Here is a 25,540-nt window from a genome sequence, read left to right as displayed (position 1 = left end):
TAATTTTTTAACTTTTTTTTACTCTTTTTTTGCAGGAATCAAAAATACCAAATATAACTGCCTTACCATCGTATCGTAAAATGCGTGGCATGAGTTCGTCGATGGGAAAACCAGTTAGTAGACATAATTTACCGCTGCTAGAATTGGGTTTAGGATCATCATCATCATCATCTTCTGTCTTAGCAGCATTATCGTCATCATTAAACAACAACAACAACAACAGTAATAATACAGCAAATGGTGGTCGCAACTCTGCCAGCAACAGCGGCATTATTAGTAATACAAACTATAACCACCAACAAATTCCACCAGTCTCGGAATTCACTTGTGCCTGTGTACCTGGTTGGACAGGTCCAACATGTGAAATAAGTAAGTTGAATATATATATTTTTTATTTATTTATTTATTTTATTTGTTAGTTGAATTTGTTTTTAAGTTACAGTGATTAAATTTTAAAAAATAGTAACAAAAATACCTTCAGTACCCTATATGTCTGATTTTTTTGGTTCAATTATCTAACGAAGTCCCAATTGAATAACGAAAAAGTACCAGAATGTTCTTTGTAATAGATTTTCATTTAAACAATATGCTAAGAGTTTAATTTGGGTTTCAAGTTTCTATATTATAAAAATATTAAAAAAAAGTACCAGTTGAAGAACAAAAAATACCAAAAAATTTAATCTTCTAAATATTTATCTCATCAAGAACCTATATATCTGCTTAAAACCATTTCTTCAAATTTTCATTCATTCAGGACTCCGAATGTTTAATTTTTAATTTTTTTTTTAAATTTTTTCAAAAAGTTCTTTTTGAAAATAGAAAAAGTACCAAAAGGTCTTTTCGTATAGGATCTCATTATTTCCGGCCTCTACATGCTTAATTTCCTCTTTTTAGTGTCAATATTATAGAAGTTATAACTACCAGTTTAAGAACAAAAAAGTACCAAAAAATAGTCCTTAGTATCAGAATTACAAATAACACTCTATTTGTAAATTTTGTTTTTACCTTTTTCCCCTTTCTGCGTAATTTTCCACAGAAAATTTTCCATCTATCATTTTGGTAAAATACGTAAAGTGTTGTTCTTGCTGTGATTTGCTTTTCATAAGGAAGCAACCTAAATACAAACACATCAATCACTATATAAAGTTGTATGTTGTTGTAGTTATTATTATGTTTTGTCTAAACATGCACAAGGATTTAAAATCAGTTTAATGATATTTTTAGAGGTTGTCTGGGATTTTTGTTCATATCTCGATAATTTATGGGCCGATTTTGCTGAAATTAAATAAAGATCTTCTCGATAACAAATCTGATAGAATTATTAAAGATTTGGATCCCGATATCTCAGGTCATTAAAAAAATGGTTATGTCTGCCCGACAGACGGACATAACCTAAAAATTTATCTCAAAAAAAAAAAACTGATCTATTTTTAATCATTCTAACCCACTGTCTACATGCTGCTACATGTGCATTCACTTGATTTGATTTAAAAAAAAATTGTAAATATTATACTCATACTTGTAGTTTGTTTTTGTTTGAGTTGTACAAACCGTTTGTTATGCATTTTTTCAAACTAAATTGCATTTGATTTTCAAAATTATACAATTTAGTTAAAAGCATTTATTTTTGATTTTTTTTCTTCTTCTACTTACTAAAGCGATTTATAAGAAATGAAGCAAAACTATGTGAAAAAAATAAACAACTATTGAATTAAATATAAATTTGTATATAAATAAGTTGTGTTGTGTTTTAGGTATATTTCTAGTGAATTGCGTGAATTTCATTAAGAGCAAAAATAAAATCAAGTAAATATATATTAAAACATTTAAAATAAATTAAAAACAAAAATTTATTATGAATTTTAAGTAACTGTCTTCAGACTCTTGACTAACTAACACTCTAATTTAGTTAACGTGTTGTGTTGTTTTCTGTTACTTTGGTGTGTAATAATTATGCAAACTAAATCTGTTTGCCATCAAAATAATTTTATGGTTTATTTTAGGAATTCTTGTATTTTATTATTGCATGCGAATAATTTTTTTTTTTTTTTATTTATTACTCAACATAGTTTTTGGCTGAACAACATGCAATACAATTTTTAAATATGAATTTGTTTAAAAACAAAAAGAGAACAAACAACAAATTATTAAGAAATGTACAACTGGTAACAGACAAATAAAAATCAAATATTTATTAAATTGTTTTGATGCAAACATTTTTGTTTAATTTTTTTTTTTTTTTTGTTTTTGTAATCAAAAAAGCAAACTTGTTGCTTGTTTAGTTTTGTTTTTCAAGTTGTTGCAAGTAACCTGATTACTATTTGATACGTAAAATTAAGTAGAACAAATTTCAAATATATTTGTTCAAAAAAGAAAAAAAAGGTGTGGGTTTTTTTTATTTAGTTTGATGCTTAGACTGGACAAAATATTTATTTTATACTTTGCTTTAATAAAGATTTATATGTTTTTGATTGTTTGTGAAAAAAAAATAATTTTTTACATTATTTGTGATTTTTTCTTTATTTTGAAATAACAAGGTCATTTAAGTAATTTAAAGCAAATAATTTGAATTCAAGTTAAAAAAATTAGATATGAAAATTTGTTTGATAAAATTGTGTTTTATTGCCGATTTTTTATTAATAATTAAAAATTAAAAAAAAAATATTTTTAATAAAGTTTGTTGCTTAAGTCTTTTGTTTTGTAAGGAAATGCATTTGATTTGAGATATGCTTCGTCTAGATATTTCAAATTCTATGATCAAATGTTAAACTTTAAAGTGGATTGTGGTGGTTAGTGGGTCAATATGATAGACCACAGGTTGTGCGTTCGATTTCCACCTGAGCCTCTGGTAAGGAAGCGCACTACATTTTCACAAAGCTCCACATAATCTGATACTACGTGCGGCCAGTTGCCCGCAGGACAATATCCTGGCTAATCAGTTGGTTGTGGTTCCTTCAGGATTCACTCGCAGAAAGGGGATGATTGCTTAAAAGATTGATATACGGTGAAATATAATTTTCTGTATAAGTTTATGTTACCGTTTATAGGTTTATAGGTTGTTTTTGACTGATGTTGGGTATGGCCCTTCTATCTACTCTAACCTGTGATAGGATTACTATGGCAAGCTATTAGATAGCTCGAGCAGTCGGTACAAAACAAAAAACTTATGAACCAAACTTTAAAATCATATTGAATTAAATTACAATTAAAATTCGTCTTTTTCAACAATAAAAATAATCGAGAACTAATTCTGCAACCTTTGATATTCACGATACTATAGAAATGAAATTAAAAACCCAAAAACTACAGACTTAAGACTCAAACTTAAATTCTGCAACAACTACTTCTATCCCTGTTTGGATCTGTTTTAAAAACTGACCTTCACGAAATCAAAATACAGAAGACTTACGACCCGAACTTAAGACTTTTCCCTAATTTTAGTACATTTTTAACACTCTTCTGTTTAGCGCAAAAAATACAACTGCCATTTCAATTTAGCATTAAGCTAATAGCACAAAATAAACCTTATCTAAATGTGTCTTGTAAATTAAAAACTAACACTCTTCTAAGCTTAGGAAAAAACTTGACTTTACACGTTCGCCAAAGTGCGTTCGTGTTCACATTTGTTTTTTTTTTTTTTTTTTTGTTATGTTACCTTTAATAAAACACCTCTAAAGTCAAAAACTCTTTTAAATGCAAATTTTTTTGAAAAAAGAAAAACTGTTAAAAAATATTTTGCTATGTTGACCGTACACACAGAGCATTAAAATAGAGTCACTTATGACTAATTGCCAACTAATGCTGCACTAACTCTACAAACTACAACAGCCTACCAAAATGTTACTGCTGCCGCTATAGACTGTATATAGTAGAGGTAGGTAAGAAAATAAAAATGTATATAAAAAAGATAAATCTTTAACACTTGCTAAATATACTTAAGATTTTTGTCGCGTAAACAGAGAGGTTTTTTCATTTTTTTCTTTTTTGTTGAAATAAGTAAGTAATAAAACATATACGAACTGTATTTGGTATGTGTAACAAAATGTGAAAAAATAAATAAATAAAATCTAAACAAAAACGCAAATGTCTTAGCGTACATGAACAGCATCTTAACTTTTTAGTTTTTTCTACATTTCTTTTTCTTTTTTTTTGAGTTTAAAAGCCAAAACAAAATAAGAATTACGTGCGGCTGTTCAAAATCTATTAGAGCTATTGTTAAGTAGCTAAAATAACACTGTTTCCAGCTAAATTTTGTAAAATTTTAAAGACAAATCTACAAATACTTTCAATAAACAGAAAAAAATTTGGTTCTTAAGTCTTTTGTTTGGATTAAATGCAATTTTTGTCAAAACATTTAACAACAAGTTTACATCTTAAATCTTCTGATTTACAGCAACGTTTATTGCAAAAAAAACTTTAAAAAATTAAAATAGTTAATATATTAACTAAAATCAACTAATTTGGAAATGGTGTTACAAAGATTTTCTTTTTTTGCATTTTAAAAATATTAAGAAGATTTTTATTTTAAGCTTTTTCAATTTACACAATATGTATGTATGTTTATAGTTAACATTATTTGAGAAAAATAAAAAAAGAACATAAAGGCTTTTAGTTAGTGCGTTGTTTTGGTGTTTTGTTATGTCTGTTATGACAAATGGGATGTCTTGTCAAAAAGGTGTTAAGAGCATTTTAAATCATTTTTCAAACTACTTTTTTGGAAATTTACATATATTTTTTATCTATTTCTTAAATGATTTAACATTGCGTGTTAAAAGAATTTAAAAATTTTGCTAGCTTTCATTACATGAGACTACATTTGCAATAACTTCCTTCAGAAAAAAAATTCTCACCAAGATGTTGCAAATATGTTGGCAACATCTTTTTAAAAGACCTCATTTTTTATTTATTGTTAATATGAAAATAAGGCTTGAAAGCACGCTATTTAAACGTTGCAATTGTTGTTGTTGTCTATAGTTTGCTTTTACTTGTCTAGTGGTTTAAACGTTTATTTAATTAATAAACAAATGTTGAAATTTCATGCGTTGTTATTTCTAAATTTGTATTTCTTTTGCAGATTTCTAATGGTTTAATGTCAGCCATTGAAATTTACCAAAAAAAAACACACAAAATTTAGCTCGTTTAACCGCCAACAAATATATAAAAAAAAACTAGGTTAACATTTTACTACAAATTTGGTTTATTCACTGACATATGTTTAATTAATAGACCACTATAAAGTTTAATATTTTAAGTAAATGTGTTGGTTTTTATTTAACCAAAAAAATCCAAAAATTAATACTCGTTAGGTGCTCTGTTTTACGCATATTTCACTTTTTTCTTCATATAAAGATCATCAAAATATATTGTTAAAGTATTTTTTTTTTTTTTTTTTTTCAAACAAAAATAAAAAGTTTTCAGAAAAAGTAAATAATTGTTGTTGTCTAAATTGTTAATAATTTGAAATCCCGCTGGTTTCGTTTTTATGTTGTTCAGTAAAGCCTTTCACATTGTATATGTCTGTCGTTCCATCTTTTGTATGTATGCTCTTACGATTCATATTTAATCTTTTATTTTTTTTTTAAATTTCTGCTGAAGAGGTTTTTCTCATAAATGTTTAAAATTTGTAACCACTTTTTTTCATCATAAAAACATTTCTATATGTATATCTTTATATTAAATGTATTTTAAAGACTCATTTAAAAATTGTTTACTTTTTCTTTACGTCTTTAGCCTTTAATTTTTTGCAATGATTTCTTTCATATTTGAGATAATTATTCAAAGATTCGTTTTGCTTAACAATTTGTAACAATTACAGTATATGCATATGATGGCTTCTTTTATTTACTATAAATACTGGCAACCAGTAAGCAAAGAGGTTATTGTGAAACATGATTTGATCCTCATCAGTTATGGAAATTTTAAATTTTCAAATAATATTAACTTACAATAAAAAGATCTAAAATTATTTAACTGAAACTGTAGACTAGACTATACCATAGACTAGGCTATAGACGGAACTTTAGACTAGACTATAAAGTAGACTATAAACTGGAGTATAGATTATAATATTGACTAGACTAAATAGACTAGACTATAAAGTAGACTATTGTCTGGACTATAGTTTGGAATATATACTAGACTACAGACTATATGGATTATAGACTAGACTAATGACTGGACTATAGACTAGACCATAGACTAGACTATAAAGTATACTATTGACTGTACTATAAAATATAATATAGACTAGACAATGAACTAGACTTTGAACTTAATAGAATATAGACTTGACTTTACTATAGACTAGACTGTAGAATAGACTACAGACTATACTATAAAGTAGACTATAGACTATAAACTAGACTATAGACTAGACTATAAACTAGACTATAGACTAGACTATAGAATAGGCTATAGACTAGTCTATAGAATTGACTAGACTAGAGACTAGACTGTAGACTAGACTATAGACTATACTATAAACTAGACTATAGACTACACTATAGAATATACTATAGACTAGACTATAGAATAGACTATGGACTAGACTATTGACTAGACTAGAGACTATACTATAGACTACAGAATATACTATAGAATGGACTATAGTCTAAACAATTCACTGTACTATTGACTAGACTATAGACTAGACTATTAACTAGACTACAGACTTCCGATTCGACTATAGATAAGACTAAATACTAAGATATATAAAGAATTAAATTTTCAACTTAATCACAATTAACTAGATCAAGAACAAACCTTAAAGTAATTTGAAAGTTAAAATTTTTCTAAAAAAATCACACAACAATTCATTCTTTTAAAAATCTGACTTATAGCGCTTGTTTTCTATACATTTATTGTAACTTTTTTTATTGCAATTTTTGTTGTTATTGCTGTTTAGTTTTTCAGTTCAGTTTTGTTCCATGTTGTTATAGATGACTGATAACTGGCTTATAACCGTTTTTAAAGCTTAGATATATTTTTTATGATATATTGGGTTATAAATATTGAAAAGGAAGTTGTTAAATAGCAAACGAAAAAAAAGAAAATTTTAAATAAAAGTTAATTAATTCATCAGGAAATATGAAATAAGAAAATTAATTATCTTAATTTAAAACCAATTGGAAATTTTACTCTTCTAAAGACTTTTTATAAACTAATAGAAAATCAAAAAGTTTTAACATAACTATCAAACATTATTATCTCATTTCTTAATAAAAATGTCAATAAACAAAATGTTTTCAAAAATATTTATGATTTAAATCTAGTTTTCTTTAAAATCATCTTAAATATAAAGATTTTTAATTATTTTTCTCTTAACCACTTGAATATTTACTATTTTTCCCTTTTTTATTCACATGTAATCTGAAATCTTTTACAAACAAAACGAAAAAAAACACAATTTCATTTAATCATTTAGCTAAAATAGCATATTCTTAAGAACATTACAAACAAATCAAAATGTGAAAATATTATATTTAAAGAAAAGAAAAATTATAGTTTGTATTCTTATGGTCAAAGATGCTCTTTCAAGCAAATCCACCTTATGCACCTTACTTAACTAATTGTGTTTATTTAAGCACGCAAGAGATACAAAGAAAAAGACACATCTTACAAATCAAAAAACAAAACAACATAACATAAAATGAAAATAACGATGATGATCATGATGATTGAATAAAATGGGAAAAATAAGAAATACTGGTAAGAAAAACACAGTATGCAAACATTAGATTTCAAGACAACAGATAAAAATGTCCACACTCACATTAAACACATCACTCAAGTCATCTAAAACGTTTTAACCAACAACACAGCAATAGCAATATACAAAAAGCAACTTGAAGATCTAAAGAGATGGCACTTGAAGTAAAGATAAATCTGGAGAAAAAAAAACTAAAACTCTTAAGCATTGTATTGTAGCTTACAAACAAATATATATATACTTATAAAAGAAATGATTTTAACCCATTAAATATATGCTTTACTATTAATATATAGTCTATAGTCTAGTCTATAGTCTAGTCTATAGTCTAGTCTATAGTCTAGTCTATGTCTAGTCTATAGTCTAGTCTATAGTCTAGTCTATAGTCTAGTCTATAGTCTAGTCTATAGTCTAGTCTATAGTCTAGTCTATAGTCTAGTCTATAGTCTAGTCTATAGTCTAGTCTATAGTCTAGTCTATAGTCTAGTCTATAGTCTAGTCTATAGTCTAGTCTATAGTCTAGTCTATAGTCTAGTCTATAGTCTAGTCCATAGTCTAGTCTATAGTCTAGTCTATAGTCTAGTCTATAATTTAGTCTATAGTCTAGTCTATAGTCTAGTCTATAGTCTAGTCTATAGTCTAGTCTATAGTCTAGTCTATAGTCTAGTCTATAGTCTAGTCTATAGTCTAGTCTATAGTCTAGTCTATAGTCTAGTCTATAGTCTAGTCTATAGTCTAGTCTATAGTCTAGTCTATAGTCTAGTCTATAGTCTAGTCTATAGTCTAGTCTATAGTCTAGTCTATAGTCTAGTCTATAGTCTAGTCTATAGTCTAGTCTATAGTCTAGTCTATAGTCTAGTCTATAGTCTAGTCTATAGTCTAATCTATAGTCTAGTCTATAGTCTAGTCTATAGTCTAGTCTATAGTCTAGTCTATAGTCTAGTCTATAGTCTAGTCTATAGTCTAGTCTATAGTCTAGCCATAGTCTAGTTTATAGACTAGTCTATTTTCTAGTTTATAGACTAGTCTATTTTCTAGTTTATAGACTAGTCTATTGTCTAGTTTATAGACTAGTCTATTATCTAGCCTATAGGCTAGTCTATAGTTTATTATATAGTCTAGTGTTTAGTATAGTCTACAGTGTAGTCTGTAGTCTAGTCTACAGTTTTCTCTATATTCCCGTCCAGTTAGTTATAGTCTAGTTATAGATTCTTCTTTAAAAAATTTTTAAATCCCATAATTTTCCTTCTCGTCCCTAAAGACTTAAAAACTTTTAAATCTCTTTTAAAAAACAGATTACCCGCAAAAAAAAAAATAAACCATTATTTTGCATCAGTTATTCCTTAACATGCATTTGTATATGTTTGTATTTACAATAAGAGCGAAAAAAATGTTACATCTTGGCCATTTGCAATTGATTGCTAATGTTTTTTTTTTGCATCTTTGTTTAATCTTGTTTTTCGTTTTCTTACATTTTTCCTTTCAAGATATCGATGAGTGCGCTGGTGGCCCTTGCGAACATGGTGGCACTTGTATTGATTTAATCGGCGGTTTCCGTTGTGAATGTCCACCCGAATGGACAGGCGATGTGTGTCAAATTGATGTAAACGAATGTGAAATCACTTATCCCGTCTCGGCTACATCATCATCCTCCTCATCATCGAGTACTCACCACCACCTGCACACCTCAACATTGCGTACCTCAACAGCGGCTGTGGCAGCAGCAGCCGTTGCTGGTTCGAGTACATCATCGTCAGCATTAATTGCCGCCTTAAATGCTGCATCATCTTCTTTGGCAGCAGCAGCAAATGCCTCTTCGTCTGTCTTCGGTCCCTGTGTGAATGCTCGCCAATGTATTAATAAGCCTGGTACGTTTTCGTGCGTTTGCCTTGAGGGTTGGGGTGGTCCGACATGTGCACAAGATTTCGATGATTGCGTGGGCCAATGCAAGAATGGTGCCACTTGTATGGATTTGGTTAACGATTATCATTGCGCCTGTGCAACTGGATTTACAGGTAAAAACAACCAAATAAACAACAAAATTATAAAAAAAATTATAACAAATTTTTTTAAATTTCAAATAAAAATTGAACATGTGTTGTGAAAACTGGCTACTGCTGGCTGTGTGGAGCCCAATCGTTTTGACTATAAAGTTTAATTTTAAATATTGCGTTAAGTGTGTTTTAAAAAATTTTAAACGAATTTCAATAGGAATTAAACTAAACTACTAAACTAATGTAAAAAAATTACCCACATGCAGCAAAAAAAAAAACAAACTACAACTCTTAAGGGGATTAAAACACACTTGAGTGTTGGTGTTGCTTGTTGTGCTGGCTTAAACTAGATGTTTTTGTTACATTTTTTTAGCCAGATTCAGTTTCAAGAATAAACATTTTCGGTCAACTTGTTTTTAATTTTTTTACACATATTTGAAATTTATGTTTTTTTTACTCATTGAATAATTTTTGATGCAATTATTAATGCTTTCCATTTTATTTTTTATTATTTTTCATTTTTCTGTGAACAGGTCGAGATTGTGAAACTGATATTGATGAATGTGCTAATTCACCGTGTCGTAATGGTGGCGAATGTGTGGACATGATTGGTAAATTTAATTGCATTTGTCCACTGGGGTATTCCGGTACATTATGTGAGGTATGTTTATGTTTGTTTTTTGTTTAACTGTGTAGTTTTATACTTGTTTTTTTTGAGTATAATTTGTTTTTATTTAATTTAATGTATTTTTAATTTATATCAATTTGTTGTTATGGAGCGTAAATGTTTTAAAGTATATTTTTATTAGATTTTTTTGTTTTGTTCAATATTTGAACGTTTATTATTATTGTTAACGAGTTGTTAAGTTGAATTTAAATTGTTTCATTAGAAGTATTATTGGCTTTTTATTTCAATTCAACAAAAAAAAACCGCAAATAAAACATTCAATTTTTAAAAATTTGTTGCAGACAAGAAAAAAAGTTAGAAATTGTCATTTAAAAAAAACCTTCAAATTAAATTTATTTTAAAAATTCGTGTTTCATTAAAATTAAAGAAATACAAATAAAAGGTGCCGCTCTACTATTCTATAGATGTAGAACAGTCTGGCAACTTTATTAAAAAGCTTAAAGATTCAAATACATTTTTCTCACAACTTCAAAAATTTAAAAACGTTTTTCTATTTAATTAATATTTTCATTGTAAAATTAACTTCTTCTTTAAAATCCCAAATTAACTTTCAAAATCATGCTTAACATCAAAATAATGATTTTTTTACAAAATTCCTAGAGCCACATTATTCATTAAATTTATTTAACTTCGACATGTCTGTCTTCTTTGTTATTTGTCTACATTTAAATGTTAATTTAATTTACCATTACATGTCTTTAAATAATGTTCGCATTAACACCTTCAATTTTTGCTCCAAATAAATTACATTTAATTTAATATTCAACACACAAAACAATATGACACATTCATAACAATGAGATCAACAAAAAACAAAAAAAAAACAAAGACTAAAAACTTTGTAGTTTAAAATAAAACATCAACAACATTTTCATGAAATCGTAAATTTTATTTTGAAACAAAACGATCATTTCATGTTTAAAATTCTTAAATGGTTAAAAATCACATAAATTCTATGAAAAATCATGTTGAAACGGAACAATATTGAAAAAAAAAAATAATCGTTTAAATAAAAACCTTCAATTGAACAAAGACATAAATATTTTAAGTCTACAGACAATAAAGTTATTCTCAGTTCTTTTAACACATTATCGATTGTATGTATTTTCTAAATAGTCTTCTTCATTTAACAAATATTACAAAAAAATGCTCTAGAAAGAAAAACAAACAAAATTAAATGACAAAATATACGTACGTATACGTATATAAAAAAAGACTTAAATATAATAAAACAAAATAAAAATTGTTAAAAGAGTTTAATACTTTTGCATGCGTGTTAAAACATGTTTTTGGTGTTTACGAAAAGCTTCAACAACACCATGACCAATAAGGTAGTTTACCTGAAACCAATACATGTAGTATCAACAGCTCAGTATCTGTCACACGAATTTGATGCTTTAATACCTTTTAACACTAATCGCATTACGAGCAATCAATTGTGATGAGAATATAAAAAGAAACTCACACACACACACACACAAACTGTAGAATGATTTTTGACACAGACACATGTATTTGCGAGTGTCCAATTTATATCGAAAATGACTAACAAAATTTAGATTGTTTAAATTTTAACATTTTCTCACGTGCTTATTTGTTTGATCTTTTTAAGATTTTTGATTTTTGTTTATTTTTTTACCCCTACACTACTTGAGGAGAGGGTAAATTGTATTTGTATTGGTATATTAAGCACCTAATTATAATGAGCGTTCATTGATCTACTCAGAGTTGGACTTTATATTAGATTATAGTTTGGACTATAGACTCGTCTATAGTTTGAACTGTAGATTACCCATTTTTGTTACTATTGTCTCGACTACAATCTGGACTATAGTTTGGACTTAATTCTGGAGAATAGCATAGAATATACTCCGGGGACTATATTATGGATTGTAGTTTAGGCTATAACATGGGCTCTCTACTGGACCGTATTCTAGTCTGTAGTTATAGACTATAGTTTGGACTGTAGATTACACTATTGTCTCGACTAGAATCTATATATAGTTTGAACAATATCCTGAAAAATAGTTAGAACTATAAAAAACTATTGTCTCGACTTAAGTTTGAACAAATATCTGAAGAATAGAGTAGGTCATTCGCAGATAAGATGGAAGACAGTTTCTTCATTTTCCCTGTCTTTGCAAACTGACACAGTGTTCATTGAAAGGGAGCCCAAGCTGACTTGCATGTTTGTAACCTGTTATTACTGCTATCAATTTGGATATTTCCTGTCTACTACGGTTTATAAGGTGTCTTGTGTGTTTCTCATTGGAAGAGGGTCATACTAGCTTGGTCCCTTAACATGTTTTTAGGTTATTCAACCTGTTTTTAGCCTTCTGCTGTTAGCTTGGTCCCTTAACATGTTTTTAGGTTATTCAACCTGTTTTTAGCCTTCTGCTGTTGATAAAATCTATCTGAAACGACGTTGGAGAGATCAAGAACAGATCCAGTCCAGGATAGATCCTATGATCTAAATTTCTATGCGCAGAGACCCAAATAAGGTTAATGTCAGACAGGCTACTCAGACGGATTCTTTTTGCATTGTCTGACAAATAGGAGCGTGTTAGTATCAGAATTTAGTAAGAAAAGTGCCGTTGAACTATCACCAAAAATTGCTATGTTGCCACGAATATTTCAGCCTGAATAACACTACAGTTGTTGAGAAAAAGGTTTAACAGTTTGGACTATAAACTTTAGTTTGAACTATATGTAGTATGAATTATAGTAGTAGGGTTAAACATGGTCACCCTTTATCGACTATTATTACATATTAGTGTTTTAAATTAGAAACATATTTTTATGCTCAACAGCATCATCTGCATTAAATAAAAAACATAAAATCTTATTAATTTACTACTTGCAAACATGATTGGAAGATTTTGGATTTAAGAAACTAATAAAAAAAATAATATTAATAAACTGCCAACCAAATCTTTAACAAAGACACACAGGAAATGAGTTTAAACAACCTAAAAATATATCCAAACATAAATCATAAAAAAGCACCATAAAAGGAATACAAAAAGAAATTAAAAAATCAAAAATCTTAATTAAATTTTTCAATAAAACTTAGAAACACATGAAGATATTTAAAAACGCTTGTTTCTTAAGTCTTTTGTTTTTTAGCATAATATTTTTTCTAATTAAAAACCTTTTTTTTAATAATTTCTCAATTTCAGGAAGCCAATGATCATTGTACACCCTCACCCTGTCTAGAAGGTCGTTGTTTGAATACACCCGGCAGTTATTACTGTCATTGTCCCCCCGGACGTGCTGGCAAACACTGTGAACAAGTTCGTCCCATGTGCAATCAGCCTCATTGTAATGGTTAGTATATAATTAATCAATTTACTATGTTTGAACAGAAAACTATTTTTATTTAATGGCTAACAAAAAATTCTAACAATGCATTTCATTCTTATTTTTTTTTTAACAACAAACAGATGGTTGTTTTGCCAATTCCACCATTAATTCTTCAAAAAATTTACCCTGTTCTGGCCATGGCACTTGTGAAATGGGTGATGTGGGTACATTTTGTAAATGCCATACTGGTTATACCGGCACATTTTGTGAACACAGTAAGTATTTTGTTAGATCATAAATTTTAACTCAATTTTTTCTGTGAGAATTTTTTTGGTTTGTTTGTAAATATCTATGATTTGATGTTGTACATAACTATTAACAAGATTTTTGTATGTTTATTTTTTCTCTTTATATATGTATGTATTTCTATATTTGAGTGTGTTTTTAGTTTTAGATAACGTTAAACAAAAACTTGACTTTGATTAGCAATTTAAACTGCTGTTAATCAGTTGTTAATAAAAACAAATTAATCATTCAATCATAAAAATATACACACATACATATATATGTATGTATATAAATTAGCTTTAAATACTACGGAAGAAGATAATAAAACTTGTTTTGTGAATTTGAAAAGAAATTTAAATAGTTTTCACACACTTTATAGATAAAACTTTAAAATTGGGTTAAAAAATAAAGTTTCATATTTTAATTTCTAGTGAATTTTTAAATCTTAATAGAGTTTAATCAACTAGAAAATTGTGCATGTTAAGTTATGGAAAGAGAAGTGTTTAAAAATAGAGGAATATACCCGCTTTTTATAAGAAATACGTTAATATTAAAAATCTTTTTAGTTTTTCATTTGAATGATTTTTATTTTAAAATTATAAATTCCCAATTTTAAATTTTTATACCAAAACGTATAGGTATAAAAGTATTAAGACGGAAATACAAAATTAAAACTTATTAAACATTTATAAACCAAAATTTGTTAAATAATAAAATATGATAAAGAAACTATCACAATATACTTCATTTTAAAATCTTCAAATCATTTTAATTCAATATGAAAAATTCACTAGAAATCGATATTCGAAGAGAAGATATTCGAATATGAGCTAAATGGCTTCAATATTCCATGTTTTCGAAAATTTGCTATTATTTTTAGAAATTTTTACTTAATTTTAAAAATTTTAAATATTTTTCAAACATTCGAATATAATTCCAAATATTGTAATTAAATTTGTTCGTTAATATGTTCGAAAAAATATTCGAAATTAACTAATTCAACTCGATTTAAAAAATTCGAAATTTATTTCGAAAATTTTACTAGAAAACGATAAGATATTCGAATATTAGCTAAATGGCTTCAATATTCCTTGTTTTCGAAAATTTGCTATTATTTTTAGAAATTTTTACTTAATTTTAAATATTTTTCAAACATTCGAATATAATTTCAAATATTGAAATTTGAAAAATTCAAATAAGTTTAAAATAAAGTAATTTATAAAAATTTAAAGAAAATAAATTAATTTTAACCTAAAAATTTATTTAATTTCGAAAATATGTTCGAAAAAATATTCGAAATTAACTATTTCAACTCGATTTAAAAAATTCGAAATTGATTTCGAAAATTTTTAATTTTTTTCAATTTGAAAATATTACACATATTTGAATTTTAAAACTTCATTTCATATTGAAGTCATATTTATATAAAAATTTGAAGAAATTTTTCAAATAAAAATTTATTTAAATTTGAAAATATGTTTTTATATTCGAAATCAACTATAATTTAAAAAATCTAAATTAATTTCGAAATTTTCAATATTTTTCAATTTTTCGAATTAATTTTGAAATTTTACTAAATTTCGAAGATATTATATTTGAATTTAAAATTATTTAAATTCTAAATTATGTTTGAATTTAACATTTTAAAGTCAAAAATTCGAAATTATTTTCAATAATTAAATTTTAAAAAAAATTTTACCAAATTCCAACTTATTTTCTAAAATTCGAATTTATTTACGAAAATTCAAAATTAATTTCACATTTTAAAGTCAAAAATTCGAAATTATTTTCAATAATTAAATTTTAAAAAAATTTTACCAAATTCCAACTTATTTTCTAAAATTCGAATTTATTTACGAAAATTCAAAATTAATTTCGAAATTAGATTTTTTAGAAATTAATTTGAAATACAAATAAAATTTAAACACAATTTTTTTACATTTTTAATAAATTTGTTAAATTCGAATTTAATAACGAAAATTCTATGTTAATTTCGCAAATCGAATATTGAAAGTTAAAAAATTCAAAACTACAATTAAAATTTAATCATATTTTTCATAGATTTGAACAAATTTTTGACTTTTTCATTATTTTCAACTTTTTTTTAATTTGTAATAAACTATTTTGTCTTTCTTTTCCTTTTTTGCAGATCTTAATGAATGTTCACCCAATCCTTGCCGCAATGGTGGCATATGTTTAGATGGTGATGGCGATTTTACATGTGAATGCCCTTCTGGCTGGACTGGTAAGTAACAAACCCATTAAATATTAAACTTAACTAACCTTTAAAGAAAATTTCTATATAAAAAACTAACAAACAACAACAACAACTGAATTCCTTTACCAAGAACAAAGTTGTTTTTGTTTTCAACGTATTTCGTTAAAGTAACATAGCAAGTAACATTATTAAGCATAAACTTACAACATGTTTATAATAAACGCCTAAAACTTTAAGCGAAGCAAAGAGAAAAAGGTAAAAGCACTTGTTACTTTAAATACAAGCTTAGTAAAACAAAACAAAAAAAAACACTCACAACAACCTAGTAACATAACTAACTTCTTAAATAAACATTAATCATAAAACCCGGGAACCAAAAGAAACAAAACAAGTCAACACATTAATAGCAAAATACCAACAAAGTACTCAAAAGAAAAAAGAAAAACACTAAAAGCCGAAAGAACTTAACAAAAAACAAACAAAATCCTGCCTAAACAAGATAAATCCTTCTAGTGTTGGCTTGGGTAAATAAAATTAAAGAATTTCATTAAAATTCTTAGAAAAAAAGTTCTCACAAATTAAATAAATATTTAATTTTATATGATTTGTTTGCTTCGCTAAACGTCCATTTTTTTATTTTTTGCTTAATATCTCATGCTACAAGTTTAACTAACTAGTTAAGTTAGTTTTGTGACTTAAGACAAATTTTAACCAAATTTAAATTTGATTAATTTTAATTCATTATAAAAATTATAAATTGACCAATAAAACTCTAAAGATAAACCAGTTGAATAAAATTTTGTGCAATAAATTCTAATTAATTTTTATTAAATTATTTGAACGCCATTTTCTCTACAACTAAGTTTTAAGTTTAATTAACTAGCCTCATTATTCTTTGTCTAAATTTTCTGCTTTTATTATTAAATTAAATTTGTTATTAATGTTTATTTAAACGAAGTGCTTTAAAAATATTATACCACCTCTATAATTCGGATGAAATCATTGTCGCTAAACTTCTTCTAAAATTTATCCTCAAATTTATCATAGTTATCTATGCAAATATTTCTTTTTTTCTTTTAGACAAAAATTTATTTATGATATTTTAGTGAACATGTTCACTGAATTAACTATGACATGATAAATGTTTATTGATTTAAATTAGTATTAGAAAAATATATAGAAAAAAAGATATAATCAATTCATGAGATTATATCTTTTGATTTTAAACAAGTGCGAAATTGTGTTCGGGGTTATTTTATGAAGATAAATAACTAACATTTAAATTTGTCTTACGCTTTGCTTAAGAAACATGTTTACAAAACAAAATGAAATTTTAAAACTTTTTCTTTAAAAAAAATCTTGAGTAGGTGGACTACATTCCGGACAATAGTGAGTAAGGTTCTATAGTTGAAACGAAAAGTCCGACTTTTCGATTATTTTCGACTTTTTTCGACTATTTTCGACTTTTTCCGATTTTTCGACTTTTTCCGACTTTCGACTTTTTTCGACTATTTACGATTTTTTTCGACTTTTTCCGACTTTCGACTATATTCGACTTTTCGAGTTTTTTCGACTTTTTCCGACTTTCGACTATATTCGACCTTTCGACTTTTTTCGACTTTTCGACTTTTTTCGACTCTTTCCGACTTTCCGACTTTTCGACTTTTATTTACAAAGTCGACTTTTCGACTTTTTTCATAGACGATAGTCGAGTTATCGACTTTTTTGGACAAAAAGTCGATTGTTCGATTATTCGAAAGTCGATTTATAGAACCCTAATAGTGAGACTGCAGTCTTTAATATAATGTGAACTTTATTGAAAATGGAATCATTGCAGAGATACAAGCCGAGTCTCCCCCGATTTCTGTCGGGTCAAATGCTATGTTTAAGCCGGCTTAAGCTATGTTTAAGGAATCGTACATGTAACTCAGAAAATAATTTAATCATTGCCACTAAACTTCAATTCTAATGGCAATTTAAAAAGTGTTGTCACACCATATTGTTCTAATATTAATAAAGTAAAAAGTTGTTATAAATTTCACATTAAATAACTATAATGATTACCATTTTCTACAGAAAACTTATAATTTCTGTTATGTAGAAACCTGTCTTTAAGGTTTCTACATAACATACTATTACACAGAGATTCTTCAATATAACGAACTCATATACGGTTAATTTCTAAAGAAAAAGGCGACATTTTTACCGCCGCCGATCATTTTTCGTTGCCTTATATCTCTGGTACAATGAGGCTTTAGTATAGACTATAATGGACTATAGGAAAAATATCTTCTGGACTGTGTTGTGACTATTTTTTGGACTATATTGAGACTAAAGTCTGGACTATAGTATGAGTATAGTCTGTACTATATTGAGACTTTAGTATAACCTTTATTTCGGACTCTGGAAAGACTATAGATTGGACATTAGTGAAAGTATGATTAAGACTGTAGTGAGACTTTTGTCTGGACTATATTGAGCCTATAGTCTGGACTATATTTGAATATAGTGAATATAGTGAAGCTTTAGTCTAGTAAAAGTGATAGTCGGAACTATAGTAACCCTAATGTCAGGGCTACATGTATATTATAATAAAGAATTTAGTCTAACTACAGTATGGACGTTATCACTAATAATACTACTATAGCGAGACTATATATTGTCTGGACTGTAAATGGCCTCTTTGAAAACGCACAACTTAAGACATAAACTTTAATTTATTTTATTGTCATACATATTATTTTTCAATTTTTTTTTTATTTTTTTTACAAAATGACTGTATAAAATTTTTTAAAAACTATGTATTTCTCTTTAAAATGTTTTTTTTTAGTTTTATTTCTAATGACAAAATCTACATTTATCTTTAGTTTTAAATGTGAAACTATTAGTTTTTATATGGCCTTAATATTGTATACAAAGTCTAATCAAACATCCTTTGAAAAATACACACACAACCACAACATATTTTAACTACGAGAGGCAAGTTTGTATAAATGTTTAAAGATATGAAAATAAGTTTACACTGACTGCATGGACTCTGCAACAATTCAATTACAATTTAGTTTTTCACACTTGCCGTACAATTTTCAACACCTTTTTAAATTTCACATATAACTGCCAAAAGCATCTATTTGTAAAGGCTGATTTGAATCTCTTGAAAAAAGCAACACCAGCCAAAAACCAAAAAAAAATGGAGTCTCCAAAAAGCCCATTTATTACAAACTAGTGACGCATCCTGTTAATGCCAATAATACTACACTACCACTACTATTACTACTACTGCTGATTGCTAACAAAACATTGGATTTTTTTTTTCGTCTTTCCTTGGTTAGATGTCGATTCCAATGTATGAACAAACACGAAACTTTGTATTTTTTCCTCTGTAGATTTCTTCTTAAGTAAAAACGATCTGTTAACAAAAAAAAACATAAAACAAATGTTGTTGTTTGCTGTGTGTGGAAACGCGATATTTAGGTTTCATATTAATTCCCTTTCGCGTTTTACAAGTAACACGACATTACTACATACAAGAACCACAACACCGCCACAAAATCTTAAAAAAAGAGACAAAAAATTAAATTAAAAAAAAAACAATATTTTTTTCATGTGTAATATGTTGATAGAAAAATCGGGTAATTTTTAGCAAAATGGTACCAAAATTGTAATAATTATGGTACTAAAAAATCGTAAATAACTTCAGACCTTTAAATTTCTGCTGTCAAGCATTCTTTTGCCTTCATAGAAGAATAATAATTGAAGAAAACTCAATTTTCAAATTACACATTTAGCCCTTAACTTAATTATTAATGATCAATTATTACAAAATTGAAAACCTGGAACATTTTTCGTCCCTTCCTAGAAAATATTTTATTTAAGTACTTTTTCAAAACTTTTTTTATTAAAGTACCAAATCTCTAAGCACAACTTTACTCGGAAACTTTGCTTGATTATGTTTGTGTGTGCGAGTGTGGATGGAGTAAATGAGTCGATGGCTCGTTGGCCTTAACAATCAGATAAAGAAATACTTCACACACGATTAGGAATTTTTAATTAAAATATTTTCCTTCTTTTTAGTCTCTCTCTCTCACTCCGTCTATAGACTATATTGTTGTTTTTGTTGTTATTAGTATTTGTCTTATTTCTACCACTTTTTGGTTAATTTTTTTTTTTTTTTTTTTGTTAAACTTACAAACCTACAAACAATTCGCATGCATATTTAAAAGTAGCAACAACAACAACAATAAACAGAAAAATCTAGAATTAACTAAAAGAGAGGATATTTAAGGGTCTGTTGGTCTGGTCTGTATATTGATGTATAAGCTGTTGTTGTAGTAACAAAAATGTACAACCTGCTGCCACTGCTGGAAAAATTGCATTTTTTAACAGACAAGTACATTTAGCAGTAACAGGCTAAAAAATACAAAAAAAATAACGATCGATGAAATACTGAAAAAAATTGTTTTTTTTTTTTTTTTGTCTTTAGAACTGAACATGCGAATCCTACAATGAGTTTTTTTCTTTACATTTCATTAAATTTAAGAACTAAAGATATTTTTGCTTAAGTTAACCATAGCTGCGTGTAAACTAAAAATGTACGTATGTACTTATGTATGCTTCAATATAGTCAAGGATCTTTGGAGTTACAAAAACAAAATAACATTCGCTTTCGTGCCTATATAAACTCATTCAAAACGTCTTCTCTTTACATTTAGCCAGCTACGTTAAACATTAAAGAAAGACGGAAAAATTAACAAAACAAAAAATTTAAACATTTCAACCTGCCACTACTGACTGTATTGAACATTGTACAACACAACTTTTACAGCAGCCGTCTCAAAGTGGTGATAGGCGTTTACGTTTTTTTTTGCAAAGTTTTTCTTAAGCTTAAGTTAATACGTTTAAAACTTAACTTAATATATTTTAAAAACCGTATGTGTTGGCAAAAGACCAATGTTACAACTGTTTAAAGACATGCAAGCGGGTGTTGTTTGTATTTGTAAAGATCTTCTCAGTTGTTTTAATTTTCCTGGTGACTTAACTTGTTGGGTTGTGTGAAGTTAATGTGAGTTTTGATTCGTTTGCAGTTTCAGCTTAAATGTTTTAAACATTTTGAAGTCTAAAATTTAGTATACGACTAGCAACAAATAAAGCTTGTAAGTGGCAGTTTAAATATAATTTAATTTCTTGCGTCTGCTATTAAGGTAAATCATATTTGTTAAGGTTTAAGGCAAAAAGTTGAGTAGGTTATTTAGGGATTAATTAATAGAATTATTACAATATATCCAAAAGGAAGCCGATTAGAATGAAAACTGAATTATAAATTCCATCACACTTTTGAAAAATTCTTTTTTTAGAATGTAGGTGTCTTAAATCTTTTATTATATAGTGAACCACTCTGTTTTTGAATGGCCAATTAACAATAAGATTAGTTTAAAAAAAAAATTAATCTAATGTTAATCCCCTTTTGGGCGAGTTTTTCTGATAAAGATAATCTTCATTTTTTGGTTAAACCTGGTTTAATATATGCTTTGTGTTTTTCAGTTATCAGTAAAGTTACTTATTATCTTAGTTTAACTGAGTGTAATTGGCCAATTAAACTCAAGTTATAAGTGAGAAAACACAATTAACAAAAACATATAAAACAATGATTTCGGAAGAACAAAAACTTAATATTTTAAGTAAATTACAATTTTCTGATTTGTTTTGTTTTATTTATTATTGTTTTAAAAGTTTATTTAACATTTTTCCAAAATTTTCCATTTTGCAAAAGTATTGTTTGCAAAAAACAACTGTTCATTGTTTATATTTTTAAGTGAAAAGTTGGCAATGCTAACAAAGTTAACTGAACTTAAATTTAAATCTGAAAAACACAATAATCAGTTAAAGTCCTCCTAATTTGTTCCGAGTTTAATCTAACAGCAAGTTAAGCCTAGTTTAACTGTGGAGTAAGAAACCCGCCCTTAATGTTTTTGAGTTCAAGTGTTGCCATACAAAACATAGAAAACGACACTATTTGCTATCAAAACAATGCATGTTTTATAAAAAAAGGAAGAAAACTCGAAGATTTGTTCCAAAATCTTAAAATCTATTTACACAAAAATTGTACAAAATAACTAAAAGAAATTATTTTTTTTTATTCCAGGTAAACGCTGCTCAGAACGTGCCACCGCCTGCTATAATGGACAGTGTCAAAATGGCGGTACTTGTGTTGTGGGCTCACCTGAAAAAGGTCTACAATCGCAATGTCGTTGTGCTCCTGGATGGGATGGCACTTTCTGTACCGAACCTATAGATCAATGTCGTGGACAACCTTGTCACAATGGTGGTACTTGTGAATCGGGTAGTGGTTGGTTTCGTTGTGTATGTGCTCAAGGATTTTCCGGTCCCGATTGTCGTATAAATGTAAATGAGTGCTCACCTCAACCCTGTCAAGGTGGAGCCACCTGTATTGATGGTATTGGTGGTTATACCTGCATATGTCCTCCTGGTCGACATGGCTTGAGATGTGAAATATGTAAGTAGCTTTAAATCTTTAACAAAAAACTGCATATTTTTACAAACATATTCCCTGTTTTTTATAGTACTCTCCGATCCTAAATCTGCCTGTCTTAATCTAACCAGTTCCAATTCTCCCTATTCTCCCTTAAACAAAACCCAAGATGTTTTGGCTCAATTGTTAACGGGACAAACCAACGAATATTGCAATGCTTGTGTTTGTGAAAATGGCACATCACGCTGCACCAATTTATGGTGTGGTCTATCCAATTGTTTCAAAACAGATGCCACTTCGAAATCTTCAAACTTTTCGGGGGTTTGCAAACAACATGAGGTGTGTGTGCCCACATTAAGTGAAAATTGCTTAAATGGACCTTGTCCCTTAAGAGGCGATTGCCGTTCATTGGAACCTTCTCATCGTGTAGCACCACCACGGCTGCCCGCTAAAGCTGACTGTTGGCCCAATCAGGCCAATTTGAATGATAACTGTGCCCGTCTGACCATATTATTGGATCGTCAAAGAGTGGGTGCTGGTTCCTCCGTGGAGGGTTTATGTTCGGTGCTAAGATTTTTGCTGGCCTCTAGAATGATTAAGTTACCCAAGGGTGACAATGAAGGCATGTTAATAGTAATATGTGATTTGAAAACGGGCACCAATGATACAATAGAAGTGACTGTGGTAAGTAAGCAGTATAATTAAATGAATAAAACATTTAATAATTTATTATTTTTTTTTTTTGCTTTTATTTTAGTCTTCTACCCAACAAAATGACTCTCAACTACCCACTGCCATTGGTTTGCTGGGTGAACTTTTGTCTTCGCGGCAATTAAACTCCTTACAACAGAAAAACGATATGAAGAGTACCAAACTGGCAGCTTTAGTTTCTATTCTAGAGGTCAAAGTGGAAACAGCTTTAATTGCTGAGGGTAATAGCAATAGTCTGTTGATAGGCATTTTGTGTGGCATTTTTATAGTACTCATTGGTTTGGCCATATTTCTGAGTCTCTTTTGGCGTCAACGCATTGTTATGTCTTCCAGCTCAGGCATTAATTTGGCTCCCTCCATGGATGCCTTAAGACATGATGAAGAAAAATCGAATAACTTACAAAACGAAGAAAACCTAAGACGTTATACGAATCCTTTAAAAGGCAGTACATCCTCTTTGGGACGTGTTAATGGCATGGAATTAAGTTTAAATCCTGCTCCTGAATTGGCTACCGTTAGCACTTTAGCTAATGCTTCTGCCTCCAGTTCTGGCGTTCATCGTTCGCAACCCCTATATCCAGAATCGAATTTCGATTGTGATTTGGAAACGACCACAAAAAGCAAAGAATTCCATACGAAACGTAGCTCACAAATATTGTTGCATAAAACGCAAAATTCTGATATGAAAAAGAATACAGTTGGTTCTATAGATAGTCCACGAAAAGATTTTGGCAAAAGATCAATAAATTGTAAAGCAATGCCACCGCCAACTACCAGCTCATCAACAGTTACGACGGCGGTCACAGAATGTAATGATTCAGAAATTTTAACAGTTTTAGTGTAGTTCAAGTTAAAGAAGGTGTAAAAACTTAACAAAAAAATGGGAAGAGTTGTAAATATTACGCTCACTCAAAGTGTTTGTGCCTAGAAAAAAGTTAAAAATTTTTTAAATAAATGTGATGCTACTAGAACTGTTAAATATTTAAGCATATAAAAGGATTAAATGGTTACTTAAGCTAAAATCCTTTTAATATTAATTACTTTCTAGTTTTATAATGAAAAAAAGAAAACTATTTATAAACATATTTAAACATATAAGTATTGATCTCAATTATAACAAAAAAAGGCCAATTTCTTTTCAAGAGAGTACAAAAAAAGAACCACAAATGCGTAAAATGTAAACTCTTACAAATAACGCTAGAAGATTTAAAATAAAAAGCTTCCTCGCAATAGTAAAATGCATTTATCTGCAAAAGCAATTACAATTATTACAAACAAAAAATCTTTTAAGAAGCCATTATTTAAAACAATTAAACTTCTCTTGAATTTGTTTAAATTTTACTTAAATAATAGTTTAAATTAATATAAACCATATTAAATAAATAAGTAAAAAATTACGACTACATATACATAAATACTTACCTTAAAATAAAATTGTAAAGTAAGTTAATAGTTTTATTAAATTTAATTACAATTTTAAGTAGTATTAATAGTTTTTAAAAACAAATTTATTATTATTATTATTAAATATAAATAAAAACTTTAAATCTTATATAAAAAATCCTACACAGTGTGATATTAACAGTAATTTTAACAAACAATTAAAATATATTACAATAAAAAAAACTAAACTAGTAAAAGTAATACATACACAGTTTGTAAAATACTGTGTAAAAATTTTGTACTTTTTTTGTAATATGTTATAAAATGTTGTAAATATTAAATTTCATATGTAAAAATTGTAAAAAAAAGTAAATTTATTTAGTGTTAAATTATTAATATATTTTTCGTTAACATAGTTTTTTTTTAGTTTATCTTTCAATACACATATACGCTTTAAGTGTAATTTGTAATTTTTTTTTATGAAATATAGTTTAATTAAATTTTGTTTAAATAGTTAGATTATTTTATTGTTTAATAATTATAATTTTTTTTCAATTAAGATTTTATATTTTTTATAGTTTAAAAAAAATACTTTTAAACGTTTTAAAATGTGCTAATATTTAAGTTGCAATTATTTTTTTTTTTTATTTTTATAAAAATAAGAAGTTTTATATAATAATATTTTTTTATTAGCCAACTATTTATTTTTCAGTTAATAAAAATGTGCGTTTTTTACGAAAACAAAAATATATAAAAT

The 25,540-nt window shown here is 27.6% G+C and overlaps 1 protein-coding gene across 1 annotated transcript in view; it reads left to right on the top strand.

The window, feature by feature from the left end:
• The window catches only part of LOC111676125 (protein serrate), a gene marked incomplete at its 5' end in the record, with an annotated part of 29,016 nt that extends 4,231 nt beyond the window's left edge, over window positions 1–24,785 (top strand). Inside the window, 9 exons of the mRNA XM_046948269.1 lie at window positions 36–369; window positions 9,196–9,723; window positions 10,236–10,363; window positions 13,570–13,717; window positions 13,834–13,968; window positions 16,131–16,226; window positions 22,342–22,713; window positions 22,781–23,373; window positions 23,447–24,785. Of these exons, the coding sequence (XP_046804225.1) occupies window positions 36–369; window positions 9,196–9,723; window positions 10,236–10,363; window positions 13,570–13,717; window positions 13,834–13,968; window positions 16,131–16,226; window positions 22,342–22,713; window positions 22,781–23,373; window positions 23,447–24,244 (3,132 nt within the window). The remainder of the gene's footprint in view (window positions 1–35; window positions 370–9,195; window positions 9,724–10,235; window positions 10,364–13,569; window positions 13,718–13,833; window positions 13,969–16,130; window positions 16,227–22,341; window positions 22,714–22,780; window positions 23,374–23,446) is intronic.
• Between the last annotated feature and the right edge of the window lie 755 nt (window positions 24,786–25,540).

The sequence above is a fragment of the Lucilia cuprina genome, chromosome 4 (genome assembly GCF_022045245.1).
Source record: "Lucilia cuprina isolate Lc7/37 chromosome 4, ASM2204524v1, whole genome shotgun sequence".
Classification (NCBI taxonomy): Eukaryota; Metazoa; Arthropoda; class Insecta; order Diptera; family Calliphoridae; genus Lucilia; species Lucilia cuprina.
This window is presented reverse-complemented; position numbering and strand designations above follow the sequence as displayed.